The following is a 15,347-nucleotide window of genomic DNA, read 5'->3' as shown; positions in this document are numbered from 1 at the left end:
CTCTGCCGACAGTAATCCCATTTGCCCCACTCCCTCTGCCCACACTATTCCCATTTGCCCCACTCCCTCTGCCCACACTAATCCCATTTGCCCCACTCCCTCTGCCCACACTAATCCCATTTGCCCCACTCCCTCTCCCCACGCTAATCCCATTTCTCCCACTCCCTCTGCCCACATTAATCCCATATGCCCCACTCCCTCTGCCCACACTAATCCCATTTCTCCCACTCCCTCTAACCACACTAATCCCATTTACCCCACTCCATCTACCCACACTAATCCCATTTGCCCCACTCCCTCTGCCCACACTAATCCCATTTGCCCCCTCCCTTTGCCCACACTATTCCCATTTTCCCCACTCCCTCTACCCACACTAATCCCATTTCTCCCACTCCCTCTACCCGCACTAATCTGATTTGCCCCACTCCCTCTGCCCACACTATACCCATTTGCCCCACTCCCTCTGCCCACACTATTCCCATTTGCCCCACTCCCTCTGCCCACACTAATCCCATTTCTCCCACTCCCTCTGCCCACACTAATCCCATTTCGCCCACTTCCTCTGCCCACACTACTCCCATTTGCCGCAGTCCCTCTGCCCACATTATTTCCATTTGCCCCACTCCCTCTGCCCACACTAATCCCATTTGCCCCACTTCTTCTGCCCACACTAATCCCATTTGCCCCACTTCCTCTGCCCACGTAATCCCTTTTCTCCCACTCCCGCTCTCCACACTAATCCCATTTGCCTCACTAATCCCATTTCCCTCTTTCCCTCTGCCCACACTAATCCCATTTCTCCCACTCCCTCTGACCACACTAATCCCATTTCTCCCACCCCCTCGGCCCACACTAATCCCATTTCTCCCACTCCCTCTGCCCACACTATTCCCATTTGCCCCACTCCTTCTGCCCACACTAATCCCATTCTCCCACTCCCTCTACCCACACTAATCCCATTTGCCAACCTCCCTCTACCCACACTAATCCCATTTACCCCACTCCCTCTACCCACACTATTCCCATTTGCCCCACTCCCTCTGCCCACATTAATCCCATTTGCCCCACTCCCTCTGCCCACACTATTCCCATTTCTCCCACTCCCTTTGCCCACACTATTCCCATTTTCCTCACACCCTCTACCCACACTAATCCCATTTCTCCCACTCCCTCTGCCCACACTAATCCCATTTCGGCCACTTCCTCTGCCCACACTAATCCGATTTGCCCCACTTCCTCTGCCCACACTAATCCCATTTGCCCCACACCCTCTGCCGACAGTAATCCCATTTGCCCCACTCCCTCTGCCCACACTATTCCCATTTGCCCCACTCCCTCTGCCCACACTAATCCCATTTGCCCCACTCCCTCTGCCCACGCTAATCCCATTTCTCCCACTCCCTCTGCCCACATTAATCCCATATGCCCCACTCCCTCTGCCCACACTAATCCCATTTCTCCCACTCCCTCTAACCACACTAATTCCATTTACCCCACTCCATCTACCCACACTAATCCCATTTGCCCCACTCCCTCTGCCCACACTAATCCCATTTGCCCCCTCCCTTTGCCCACACTATTCCCATTTTCCCCACTCCCTCTACCCACACTAATCCCATTTCTCCCACTCCCTCTACCCGCACTAATCCCATTTCGCCCACTTCCTCTGCCCACACTAATCTGATTTGCCCCACTCCCTCTGCCCACACTATACCCATTTGCCCCACTCCCTCTGCCCACACTATTCCCATTTGCCCCACTCCCTCTGCCCACACTAATCCCATTTACCCCACTTCCTTTGCCCACACTATTCCCATTTTCCCCACTCCCTCTAGAACATAGAACATAGAACAGTACAGCACAGAACAGGCCCTTCGGCCCTCGATGTTGTGCCGAGCCATGATCACCCTACTCAAACCCACGTATCCACCCTATACCCGTAACCCAATAACCCCCCCCTTAACCTTACTTTTTAGGACACCACGAGCAATTTAGCATGGCCAATCCACCTAACCCGCACATCTTTGGACTGTGGGAGGAAACCGGAGCACCCGGAGGAAACCCACGCACACACGAGGAGGACGTGCAGACTCCGCACAGACAGTGACCCAGCCGGGAATCGAACCTGGGACCCTGGAGCTGTGAAGCACTTATGCTAACCACCATGCTACCGTGCTGCCCGCACTAATCCCATTTCTCTACCCACACTAATCCCATTTCTCCCACTCCCTCTGCCCACACTATTCCCATTTCTCCCACTCATACTGCCCACATTATTTCCATTTGCCCCACTTCCTCTGCCCACACTAATTCCATTTGCTCCACACCCTCTGCCGACACTAATCCCATTTGCCGCACCCCCTCTGCCCACACTAATCCCATTTGCCCCACTCCCTTTGCCCACACTATTCCCTTTTTCCCCACTCCCTCTACCCACGCAAATCCAATTTCTCCCACTCCCTCTGCCCACACTATTCCCATTTCTCCCACTCCCTCTGCCCACACTAATCCCTTTTCTCCCACTCCCGCTGTCCACACTAATCCTATTTGCCTCACTAACCCCATTTCCCTCTTTCCCTCTGCCCACATTATTTCCATTTGCCCCACTTCCTCTGCCCACTAATCCCATTTGGCCCACACCCTCTGCCGACACTAACCCCATTTTCCCCACACCCTCTGCCCACACTATTCCCATTTGCCCCACTCCCTCTGCCCCCACCAATCCCTTTTCTCCCACTCCCGCCATCCACACTAATCCCATTTGCCTCACTAACCCCATTTCCCTCACTAACCCCATTTCCCTCTTCCCACACTATTCCCATTTGCCCCACTCCCTCTGCCCACACTAATCCCATTTCTCCCACTCCCTCTGCCCACACTAATCCCATTTCTCCCACTCCCTCTGCCCACACTAATCCCATTTCTCCCACTCCCTCTGCCCACACTAATCCCATTTCTCCCACTCCCTCTGCCCACACTAATCCCATTTGCCCCACTCCTTCTGCCCACACTAATCCCATTTGCCCCACTCCCTCTGCCCACACTAATCCCATTTGCCCCACTCACTCTGCCACACTATTCCCATTTGCCCCACTCCCTCTGCCATACTATTCCCATTTGCCCCACTCCCTCTGCCCACCCTAATCCCATTTGACACACTCCCCCTGCCCACGCTAATCCCATTTCTCCCGTCATCGCTGCCTACACCATTCCCATTTGTCCCACTCCCGCTGTCCACACTAATCCTATTTGCCCCATTAATCCCATTTCCCTCTTTCCCTCTGCCCACGCTAATCCCATTTCTCCCACTCCCTCTGTCCACACTAATCCCATTTCTCCCACTCTGTCTGCCAGACTAATCCCATTTGCCCCACACCCTGTGCCCAGACTATTCCCATTTGCCCCATTCCCTCTACCCACACTAATCCCATTTGCCCCACTCCCTCTGCCCACACTAATCCCATTTGCCCCACTCCCTCTGCCCACACTAATCCCATTTGCCCCACTCCCTCTACCCACACTAATCCCATTTGCCCCACTCCCTCTGCCCACACTACTCCCATTTGCCCCACTCCCTCTACCCACACTAATCCCATTTGCCCCTCTGCCTCTGCCCACACTATTCCCATTTGCCCCACTCCCTCTGCCCACACTAATCCCATTCAGCCATTCCCTCTGCCACACTAATCCCATTTGCCCCACTCCCTCTGCCCATACTAATCCCATTTCTACTACTCCCTTTGCCCACACTTTTCCCATTTGCCCCACTCCCGCTACCCACACTAATCCTATTTGCCCCACTAATCCCATTTGCCTCACTCCCTCTGTCCACACTAATCCCATTTTCCTCACTCCTCTCTGCCCACACTATTCCAATTTGCCCATCTCCCTCTGTCCACACTAATTCCATTTTCCCCACTTCCTCTGCCCACTCTAACCTCATTTGACCCACTCCATCTGCCCACACCAATCCCATTTCCCCCCACTCCTCTGCCCACATTAATCCCATTTCACCCACTCCCTCTGCCCACACTAATCCCATTTGCCCCACTTCCCGTGCACCGCGCACACCTATCTTCTAACCCGAAAAACCTTCTCATCCTAGCCACTGTCATGTGTGCCTGGTGGACTACCTTAAATTGTATCAGGCTGAGCCTGGCACATTATGAGGAGGTATTAACCCTGCTTAGGGCATCAGCCCAAAGACCCGTCTCCATCTCGCCACCTAGCTCGTCCTCCCACTTGCCCTTTAGCTCCTCCACCGGAGTTTCCTCCGCCTCTGAAAGCTCCTGGTAAATATCTGAAACCTTCCCCCTTTCCAGTTCCTAGAGGCTCTTAACGCCATGGCTAATGGCTCTATGACCAGAGCAAACTGTAACGGGGAGAGGGGACATCCTTGCCTCGTCCCTCGGTGTAGTTTAAAGTACCCCGACCTCAGCCGGTTCATACGCACACTTGCTACTGGTGCCTGATAGAGGAACCGCACCCAGTTAATAAAGCCCTCACCAAACCCAAACATTCCCAGCGCCTCCCACAGGTAATCCCACTCCACCCGTTCAAAAGCCTTCTCCGCATCCATTGCTACCACCACCTCCACCCCCTCTACTTCCAAGGGAATCATAATAACATTTAAAAACCTTAGAACATTGGCCTTGAGTTGCCTGCCCTTTACAAATCCTTTCTGGTCCTTCCCTATCACCCCCGGGACACAGTCCTCTATCCTTGTGGCCAGTACCTTAGCCAGCAGTTTGGCGTCCACATTCAGTAGAGAAATCGGCCTGTATGACCCGCATTGCACCAGATCCTTCTCCCGTTTCAGGATTAATGAAATTGAGGCCTGCGACATTGTTGGGGGGAGGATTCCCTTCTCTCTTGCTTCGTTAAATGTCCTCACCAGCAGGGGGCTCAATATCTCTGAAAACTTTTTATAGAATTCCACCAGATAGCCGTCAGGCCCTGGGCCTTGCCCGACTGCATGCCTTCCAGCCCTTGACTATTTCCTCAATCTCAGTTGGGGCTCCCAGCCCTTCCACCAGATCCTCATCTACCCTCGGGAACCTCAACTGATCCAAAAACTCTCATATCCCCTCCACCCCAGCTGGGGGTTCCGACTCATATAATTTAGTATAAATGTCCTTAAACACCTCGTTCACCCCCGCTGGGTCCAAGACAGTATTCCTGCCTCTACTCTTTACTTTACCTATCTCCCTGGCTGCCTCCCTTTTCCTGAGCTGGTGCGCCAACATTCTGCTTGCCTTTTCCCCGTACTCAGAGATCGCCCCCCTTGCCGTCCTCAGCTGTTCCACCGCTTTCCCTGTGGTCAACAGACCAACCTCCGCCTGTAACCTCCGTCGCTCCCTCAGTAGCCCTGCGTCTGGGGCCTCGGAGTATCTCCTGTCCACCTTGAGTATCTCCTCCACTAATCTATCCCTCTCAGCCCATTCCGCCTTTTTTCTGTGGGCCCGTATCGAGATTAATTCCCCTCTGACCACTGCCTTCAAAGCTTCCCAAACCGTCACTGCGGAGACCTCCCCCGTATCATTGGTTTCCAGGTAGTTCTGGATGGACTTGTTAACCAGCACACAGATTGCTTCATCCACTAGCAACCCCACATCCAGTCTCCACAGCGGCCGTTGCTCCCTCTCCACACTAACCCGTAGATCCACCCAATGCGGGACATGATCCGACACTGCGATTGCCGAGTACTCAGTATCCACCACCTTCGGTATTAGCGCCCTGCTCAGAACAAAACATTTGATGCGCGAGTATACCTTGTGGACATGTGAGAAAAAGGAAAACTCCTTCGCCCTTGGCAGTGCAAACCTCCATGGGTCTTCTCTCCCCCCCATCTGTTCCATAAACCCCTTCAATTCCTTTGCTGCAGCTGGCCTCCTCCCTGTCCTGGATTTTGATCGGTCCAATTCCGGATCAATGACTGTGTTAAAGTCTCCTCCCATGATTAGGTTATCAGGACTCTAAATCTGGGATCTTACCTAAAACCTGCCTCATAAATTCCACATTGTCCCAATTCGGAGCATATATGTTCACGAGTACCACCCATAACCCCTCCAGTTTCCCACTCACCATTATGCACCTACTCCCCCTTGTCTGACATGATTCTCCGTCTTGAATGCCACTCGTTTGCTGATCAAGATCGCTACCCCCCTGGTCTTTGAGTCCTGCCCTGAGTGGAATACTTGGCTAACCCACTCCTTCCTCAATCTCGTCTGGTCTGTGACCTTCCAGTGTGTCTCCTGTAGCATTGCCATGCCCGCCTTCAGCCCCCTCAAGTGCGCAAACACGCAAGCCCTCTTGACCGGCCCATTCAGCCCTCTGACGTTCCATGTTATCAGCCTGGTCGGGGGGCTTCCAGGCCCCACCCGCCCTCTGCCGACTAGCCATCACCCTTTTTATGCCAGCCTCCAGCTCACGCCCTCCGCCTCCTCAAGCCCCACCTCGGGCTGTCGCCACTCCCAACCTCCCATTTGTCCCCTAGTAACAGTTCCTCCTCTGTCAGCAAAGCAGCTTCCCCCCAGCAACCCAACGCCCCCCCCCCCCCCCCAACGTCAAGCTCCAGCTGAACACCTGCCAGTGGTTAGCACTGTTGCTTCACAGCTCCAGAGTCCCAGGTTCGATTCCCAGCTTGGTTCACTGTCTGTGCGGAGTCTGCATGTTCTCCCAGTGTCTGCATGGGTTTCTTCCGGGTGCTCTGGTTCCCTCCCACAAGTCCCGAAAGACGTGCTGTTAGGTGAATTGGACATTCTGAATTCTCCCTCTGTGTACCTGAACAGGCACCGGAATGTGGCAACAAGGAGCTCTTCACAGTAACCCAGTTGCAGTGTTAATGTAAGCCTACTTGTGACAATAAAGATTATTATTAGATCGATGGACTAAATGGCTTATAATTTACCTATAATATCAGCCATGGCTCAGTCATTACTATTCTTGCCTTAGAGTCAGAAGGTTGTGATTCAAACCCCACACCAGAGATATGAGCACAATAAGCCAGGCTGCTACACTAGTGCAGCAGTATGAAGGAGTGTTACACTGTCAGAGGCGCCAGCTTCCGGACTACACCTTAAACTGAGGCCCATCTGCTCTCAGGTGGACATAAAAGATCCCATGATACTACTTCAAAGAACAGTAGGGCAGGTATATCCGATCTCTGGGCCAACATTCATCACTCAATCAACATCATAAAAATAGATTACCTGGCCATTGTAACACTGCTTTTTGTGGGAAATGCATTGCACAAATTGGTTACCAGATTGACTATATTAAAAGTGACTACATTTCAAAAAAGTGTACTTCATTCGCTCTGAAACCTTTAGGATTATTTACAAAAGGTGCTTTATAAGTTCAATGATTCCATTTTATAAACGGCCTCTTATTATGTAGCAATTATTCGGAGCACAATTACCTCCTGCCACCAAGGATCGCAGCCAAAAGAAGTCTCGGTGAGTCGGGGTAGCCACACCAGATTTGGCACCGCTAGGAATGGATGCTTCTGTTGCCATGGCTACTGGGACTTTTATGGTGGTTTGATCCTCATGCAAAACTATAAAATAAATGAGCCAAAGTTAATTGAGCTGGATACCAAACAAACTAGTATCACCATTATTGCTTAGTCCAGCTGAGATAATAAAAGGTTCTGGAGAATGAGTGGAATGGAATCAGAATCATAGAATCCCGGCAGTGCAGGAGGCCATTCGTCCCACTGAGGTGGCTCAGGCCCTCTGAAAGAGCACCCTATCCAGGCCCACTCCCCCACCCGATCCCCGTATTCCCACCTAACCTGCACAGCGCTGGACTGTGGGAGGAAACCGGAGCACCCAGAGGAAACCCACGCAGACACAGGGTGAATGTGCAAACTCCACACAGTCATCCAAAGCCGGAATTGAACCCAGGTTCCTGATACTGTGAGGCAGCAGTGCATGAGATTATAATTGTACTATAATAAACTCATTTGTTTGAACTTACTAATTGGTGTATGGTTTTATTGCTTTGAACTTGACCTTGAAACTTGTGGCGGTATCTTAACGATACCTGGCGACTCCAGAGCTAAGTAACGAAACGGAGCCAAATTGAGTGTTAAGCACACTCACCCAGAACGAGCAAGGGGCCTCACGGTAGCATGGTGGTTAGCATCAATGCTTCACAGCTCCAGGGTCCCAGGTTCGATTCCCGGCTGGGTAACTATCTGTGTGGAGTCTGCACGTCCTCCCCGTGTGTGCGTGGGTTTCCTCCGGGTGATCCGGTTTCCTCCCACAGTCCAAAGATGTGCGGGTTAGGTGGATTGGCCAGGCTAAATTGCCCGTAGTGTAAGGTTAATGGGGGGATTGTTGGGTTACGGGTATACGGGTTACGTGGGTTTAAGTAGGGTGATCATTGCTCGGCACAACATCGAGGGCCGAAGGGCCTGTTCTGTGCTGTACTGTTCTATGTTCTATGGTCCAGTTCAGTTTCTGGTCAATGGCAACCCACAGGATGCCGATAGTGGGGGATGCAGAGATGGTGATGCTGTTGAAGGAGAGATGTTAGATTTTCTCTATTAAGAGATTTGTTTCCATTTATGGGATGTGGGTGTCGCTGGCTAGGCCGCATTTATTTCCCACCCCCAATTGCCCCTTGGGGAGGTAATGGTGAGCTGCATCTTGATCCGTTGCGTTCCACGTGGTTTTGGTACCCCCACAGAGCTATTAGGGAGGGATTTCCTGGATTTTGACCCAGCGACAGTGAAGGAACGGTGATATATTTTCAAGTCAGGACTGTGAGTTACTTGGAGGGGAACCTTCAGGAGGTGGTGTGCCCATGTATCTGCTCCCTTGTCCTTCAAGACATTCATGGTTTTGGGTTTGGAAGCTGCTGACTAAGTAGCCTTGGTGAGCTCCTGCAGCGCATCTTGTAGATGGTGCACACAGCTGCCATTGTTCGCTAGTGGTGGAAGGAGTGCCAATCGAGCGGACTTGCTTTGACCTGAATGGTGTTGAGCTTCTCGAGTGTTGTTGGAGCTGCACTCATCCATGCAAGTGAAATGAAAATGAAATGAAAATCGCTTATTGTCACGGGTAGGCTTCAATGAAGTTACTGTGAAAAGCCCCTAGTCGCCACATTCCGGCGCCTGTCCGGGGAGGCTGGTACGGGAATCGAACCGTGCTGCTGGCCTGCTTGGTCTGCTTTAAAAGCCAGCGATTTAGCCAAGTGAGCTAAACCAGCCCCAACCAGTGGAGAGTATTCTATCACACTCCTGACTTATGCTTTGTTGATGGTGGACAGGTTTTGGGAGTCAGGAGGTCTTGCCGCAGGATTCCTATCCTTCAACCTGCTTTTATCGGCACGGTATTTAGATTCCCATTTGATAGAGACAGTCATTGCCTGACACTTGGTAAATGTTCCTTGCCAATTGTCAGCCCAACCCTGGGATTGTCCAGGTCTTGCTGCATTTGGACATGGACTCGTTCAGTGAATGGCACATTTAGGAAGAAAGACTTTCATTTATGTAGCATGTTTCAAAACACTGGACATCTCAACGAGCAGTTTGGAAGGGGGAAGAGTGGGCCGAAGACTAGTTTGTTTAAACGAAATAAGGGCAACTATGTGGGCATGAAAGCTGAGCTAAATAAAGTGATCTCAGATACTAAACAAAATTTAAACAAATAGTAGCAGACATTTTAGGGGACATTTCAGAATACTCAGGATAAGTGAAGTGGAACTTCCAGTCAAGAGGAAGAAGGAAGCTTACATAAGGTTGAGGAAGCAATGATCTGGCACAGCTCTAGATGGTGACAAGGCAGCCAGGAAGGAACTCAAAAATGGACTTTGGAGAGCTAGAAAGGGGGCATGAAAAAGCCCTGGTGGGAAGGATTAGGGAAAACCCCAAGGCGTTCGACACTTATGTGAGAAATAAGAGGATGATCAGAGTGAGAGTAGGGACAATCAGGGATAGTGGAGGGAACTTGTGCCTAGAGTCTGAAGAGATGGGGAGGCCCTAAATGAATATTTTGCTTCAGTATTCACTAGAGAGAGGGACCTTGTTGCTTGTGAGAACAGCGTGAACCAGGTTAATAGGCTCGAACAGGTTGATATTAAGAAGGAGGATGTGCTGGAAATTTTGAAAAGCATCAGGATAGATAAGTCCCCTGGGCCTGACAGGATATACCCAAGGTTACTACGGGAAGCAAGGGAGGAGATTGCTGCGCCGCTGGCGATGATCTTTGTGTCCTCACTCTCCACTGTAGTACCAAATGATTGGAGGGAGGCGAATGTTGTTCCCCTGTTCAAGAAAGGGAATAGGGAAATCCCTTGGAATTACAAACCAGTCAGCCTTACGTCTGTGGTGAGCAAAATGCTGGAAAGGATTCTGAAAGATAGGATTTATGATTATTTTGAAAAACATAGTTTGATTAAAGATAGTCAGCATGGCTTTGTGAGAGGCAGGTCACACCTCACAAGCCTCACTGAATACTTTGAAGATGTGATGAGACACATTGATGAAGGTTGGGCAGTGGATGTGGTGTATATGGATTTTAGTAAGGCATTTGATAAGGTTCCCCATGGTAGGCTCATGCAGAAAGTTAGGGGGCATGAGATACAGCAACATTTGGCTGTCTGGATACAGAATTGGCTGGCCGAAAGAAGACAGCAAGTGGTAGTGGATGGAAAATATTCCGCCTGGAGTTCGGTGACTAGTGGTGTTCCGCAGGGATCTGTTCTGGGACCTCTGCTCTTTGTGGTTTTTATAAATGACTTGGATGAGGAAGTGGAAGGGTGGGCTTGTAAGTTTGCCGATGACACGACTGTTGGAGGAGTTGTAGATACTGTCGAGGGCTGTTGCAAGTTACAACAGGACATTGACAGGATGCAAAGCTGGGCTGAGAAGTGGCAGATGGAGTTCAACCAAGATAAATGTGAAGTGATTCATTTTGGAAGGTCGAATTTGAATGCTGAATACAGAGTTAAAGGCAGGATTCTTGGAAGTGTGGAGGAACAGAGGGATCTTGAGGTCCACGTACATAGATCCCTCAAAGTTGCCACCCAGGTTGATAGGGTTGTTAAGAAGGCGTATGGTGCAGTCGGTAAAAATGACGGTCCTCCCGAGGTTCCAGTGCCTCCCCATCTTCATCCCGCGGTCCTTTTTTAAGCAGATCAATAAGATTATCGTGGGCTTTGTGTGGGGTCACTGTCCCCACTGGGTCACTGTGTATGGAGTCCGCACGTTCTCCCAGTGTCTGCGTGGGTTTCCTCCGGGTGCTCCGGTTTCCTCCCACAGTCCAAAGACGTGCAGGTTGGGTAGACTGGCATTGCTAAATTGCCCTTAGTGCCGAAAAAGGTTAGGAAGGGTTATTGGGTTACGGGGATAGGGTGGAAGCGAGGGCTTAAGTAGGTGATGCAGACTCAATGGGCCGAATGGACTCCTTCTGCACTGTATGTTCTATGGTTCTATGTAGGTGCACAAGGTGATGAGAGGCAAGGATAGGGTGGATAGCCAAAGACTTTTCCCCAGAGTGGAAATGGCTGTCACATTGGGACATCATTTTAAGGTGATTGGAGGGTATAAGGGAGATGTCAGAGGTCGGTTCTTTACAGAGTGGTGGGTGTGTGGAATGTACTGCCAGCAGAGGTGGTGGAGTCAGAGTCATTAGGGATATTTAAGCGACTCTTAGACAGGCACATGGACATCAGTAAATTGAAGGGATGCAGGTTAGATTGATCTCAAGATTAGGATAAATGGTCAGCACAACATCATGGGCCGAAGGGCCTGTACAGTGATGTTCTGTTATATGTTCTAAGTATAGCCTGCAGCCAGGTCTCCGTAATGGCTTTCATATCAGGTTTATTTACTTCATGTTTCCTTGTAATTGGTTTAATATATGAATTCTTATGCATATCTAGATATAATCTTTTTTATTCTGCCTTTGTAACATTTCATCACGATTCTTTGTATGATCTCAGGATTTTTTCCTGTTCATTTCTGCCTTTCTCAAACCCACATTTCCCATATTACTATTTTCCTCTCTTCCCTCTTCTCTACTCTTGATCCCTTGTTCCTACTATTTAGGAGTGGCAAATGGTATAATATTAACCAGAATTGCACAGTATTCGCAGGGGGCATGGTGACACAGTGGTTAACACAGCGCCAGAGACCTGGGTTCAATTCCAGCCTTGGGTGACTGTGGAGTTTGTATTTCTCCCTGCGTAAGCGCAGGTTTCCTCCAGGTGCTCCGGTTTCCGGGGTTAGGGCAGGGTGTGGGCCTGGGTAAGGTGCTCTTTCAGAGGGATAGTGCAGACTCGATGGGGCCTCTGAACAACAGAAATTTTACAAAACATCCGTTTTTGAATTCTATTATCTAAAAATGAACCCCATCCCGCTCCACATCTCTTTCGATATCCCCCCTCAGCCCATCGCCCGGATATTTCTGAACCTCATTACTCCCCTTCCCTGTCTTCCCCCTCTCCGCGTGCCCGTCTCCCCAGAGTCACCTCATCCCCCACTCCCCCAGGGATCCCTCATTCCAACCTTCCCCTCATTCTCCCCTTCCCCACGTTAACCACTCCACATATCCCCTCATATCCCTGCTCCCCCACGCTCGTCTCTCTCTCTCCCCTCCCCAAGATGTCTCTCTCTCTCCCCCCCAAGATGTCTCTCTCTCCCCCCCCCCCCAAGATGTCTCTCTCACTCTCCCCCCAAGATGTCTCTCTCTCTCCACCCCCCCAGATCTCTCTCTCTCTCTCCCCCCCGATCTCACTCTCTCTCCCCCCAGATCACTCTCTCTCTCCCCCCCAGATCACTCTCTCTCCCCCCACCAGATCTCTCTCTCTCCCCCCCCAGATCTCTCTCTCTCCCCCCCAGATCTCTCTCTCCCTCCCCCAGATCTCTCTCTCTCCCCCCCAGATCTCTCACTCCCCCCAGATCTCTCCCTCTCTCCCCCCAGATTTCTCTCTCCCCCCCAGATCTCTCCCCCCCCCCAGATCTCTCTCTCTCCCCCCCCCCCCCCCCCCAATCTCTCTTCCCCACCCCCCACCCCCCAGATCTCTCTTTCTCCCCCCCGGATCTCTCTCTCCCCCCCCCAGATCTCTCTACCCCCCCGATCTCTCTCTCTATCCCCCGATCTCTCTCTCTACCCCACCGATCTCTCTCTCTACCCCCCATCTCTCTTTCTACCCCCCATCTCTCTCTCTAACCCCATCTCTCTCTCTAACCCCCCCCATCTCTCTCTACCCCCCCATCTCTCTCTCTACCCCCCCATCTCTCTCTCTACCCCCATCTCTCTCTCTACCCCCCATCTCTCTCTCTACCCCCCCATCTCTCTCTACCCCCCCCATCTCTCTCTCTACCCCCCATCTCTCTCTCTACCCCCCCATCTCTCTCTCTACCCCCCCGATCTCTCTCTACCCCCCCGATCTCTCTCTCTACCCCCCCCGATCTCTCTCGCTACCCCCCGATCTTTCTCTCTACCCCCCCCCCGATCTTTCTCTCTACCCCCCCGATCTCTCTCTCTACCCCCCGATCTCTCTCTCTACCCCCCCCCATCTCTCTCTACCCCCATCTCTCTCTCAACCCCCCCATGTCTCTCTCTACCCCTCCCATCTCTCTCTCTACCGCCATCTCTCTCTCTACCCCCCCATCTCTCTCTCTACCCCCCCATCTCTCTCTCTACCCCCCCCATCTCTCTCTCTACCCCCCCATCTCTCTCTCTACCCCCCCCCATCTCTCTCTCTACCCCCCCGATTTCTCTCTCTACCCCCCTGATCTCTCCCTCGACCCCCCCGATCTCTCTCTCTACCCCCCCCATCTCTCTCTCTACCTCCCCCCGATCTCTCTCTCTACCTCCCCCCGATCTCTCCCTCTACCCCCCGATCTCTCTCTATCCCCCCGATCTCTCTCTCTACCCACCATCTCTCTCTCTACCCCCCCATCTCTCTCTCTCTACCCCCCATCTCTCTCTCTACCCTCCCCCCGATCTCTCTCTCTACCCCCCCGATCTCTCTCTACCCCCCCGATCTTTCTCTCTACCCCCCCGATCTCTCTCTCTACCCCCCCGATCTCTCTCTACTACCCCCCCGATCTCTCTCTCTACCCCCCCGATCTCTCTCTCTACCCCCCGCCCCCGATCTCTCTCTCTCTACCCCCCCGATCTCTCTCTCTACCCCCCCGATCTCTCTCTCTACCCCCCCGATCTCTCTCTCTACCCGCCCCCCATCTCTCTCTCTACCCCCCCATCTCTCTCTCAAACCCCCCATGTCTCTCTCTCTACCCCACCGATCTCTCTCTCTACCCCCCCGATCTCTCTCTCTACCCCCCCCCCATCTCTCTCTCTACCCCCCCCATCTCTCTCTCTACCCCCCCATCTCTCTCTCTACCCCCCAATCTCTCTCTCTACCCCCCTGATCTCTCTCCTCGACCCCCCCGATCTCTCTCTCTACCCCCCCATCTCTCTCTCTACCTCCCACCGATCTCTTTCTCTACCTCCCCCCGATCTCTCTCTCTACCCCCCGATCTCTCTCTACCCCCCCGATCTTTCTCTCTACCCCCCCGATCTCTCTCTCTACCCCCCAATCTCTCTCTCTACCACCCAATCTCACTCTCTACCCCCCATCTCTCTCTCTACCTCCCCCTGATCTCTCTCTACCCCCCGCATCTCTCTCTACCCCCCCCCCATCTCTCTCTCTCTACCCCCCCATCTCTCTCTCTACCTCCCCCCGATCTCTCAGTCTACCGCCCCGATCTCTCTCACTACCCCCCCTTCTCTCTCTCTACCCCCCCCCCATCTCTCTCTCTCCCTCCCCCCGATCTCTCTCTCTACCCCACCGATCTCTCTCTCTACCCCCCGATCTCTCTCTCTCCCCCCCGATCTCTCTCTCTACCCCCCCGATCTCTCTCTCTACCCCCCCGATCTCTCTCTCTACCCCCCCCTCTCTCTCTACCCCCCCCCGATCTCTCTCCCTACCCCACCGATCTCTCTCTCTACCCCCCATTCTCTCTCTCTACCCCCCATCTCTCTCTCTACCCCCACCATCTCTCTCTCTACGCCCCCGATCTCTCTCTCTACCCCCCCCGATCTCTCTCTCGACCCCCCTCGATCTCTCTCTCGACCCCCCCGATCTCTCTCTCCCTACCCCCCCCGATTTCTCTCTCTACCCCCCCGATCTCTCTCTCTACCCCCCCGATCTCTCTCTCTACCCCCCCGATCTCTCTCTCTACCCCCCCGATCTCTCACTACCCCCCCGATCTCTCTCTCTACACCCCATCTCTCTCTCTACCCCCTTTCCCGATCTCTCTCTCTACCCCCCTGATCTCTCTCTCTACCCCCCCCATCTCTCTCTCTACCTCCCCCCGATCTCTCTCT

General features: G+C 52.5%; 1 protein-coding gene across 3 annotated transcripts in view; it reads right to left on the bottom strand.

Annotated features, from left to right (window-relative positions):
- The window catches only part of slc25a16 (solute carrier family 25 member 16), a 105,128-nt gene that overhangs the window by 89,519 nt on the left and 262 nt on the right, over positions 1–15,347 (bottom strand). For all 3 annotated transcript variants that reach the window (XM_038821931.1, XM_038821933.1, XM_038821932.1), the window contains exon 2: positions 7,421–7,558. In XM_038821931.1, coding sequence (XP_038677859.1) covers positions 7,421–7,517 — 97 coding nt within the window. In that variant the 5' untranslated portion in view covers positions 7,518–7,558. The remainder of the gene's footprint in view (positions 1–7,420; positions 7,559–15,347) is intronic.

This window comes from Scyliorhinus canicula, chromosome 16 (genome assembly GCF_902713615.1).
Source record: "Scyliorhinus canicula chromosome 16, sScyCan1.1, whole genome shotgun sequence".
Lineage (NCBI taxonomy): Eukaryota > Metazoa > Chordata > Chondrichthyes > Carcharhiniformes > Scyliorhinidae > Scyliorhinus > Scyliorhinus canicula.
This window is presented reverse-complemented; position numbering and strand designations above follow the sequence as displayed.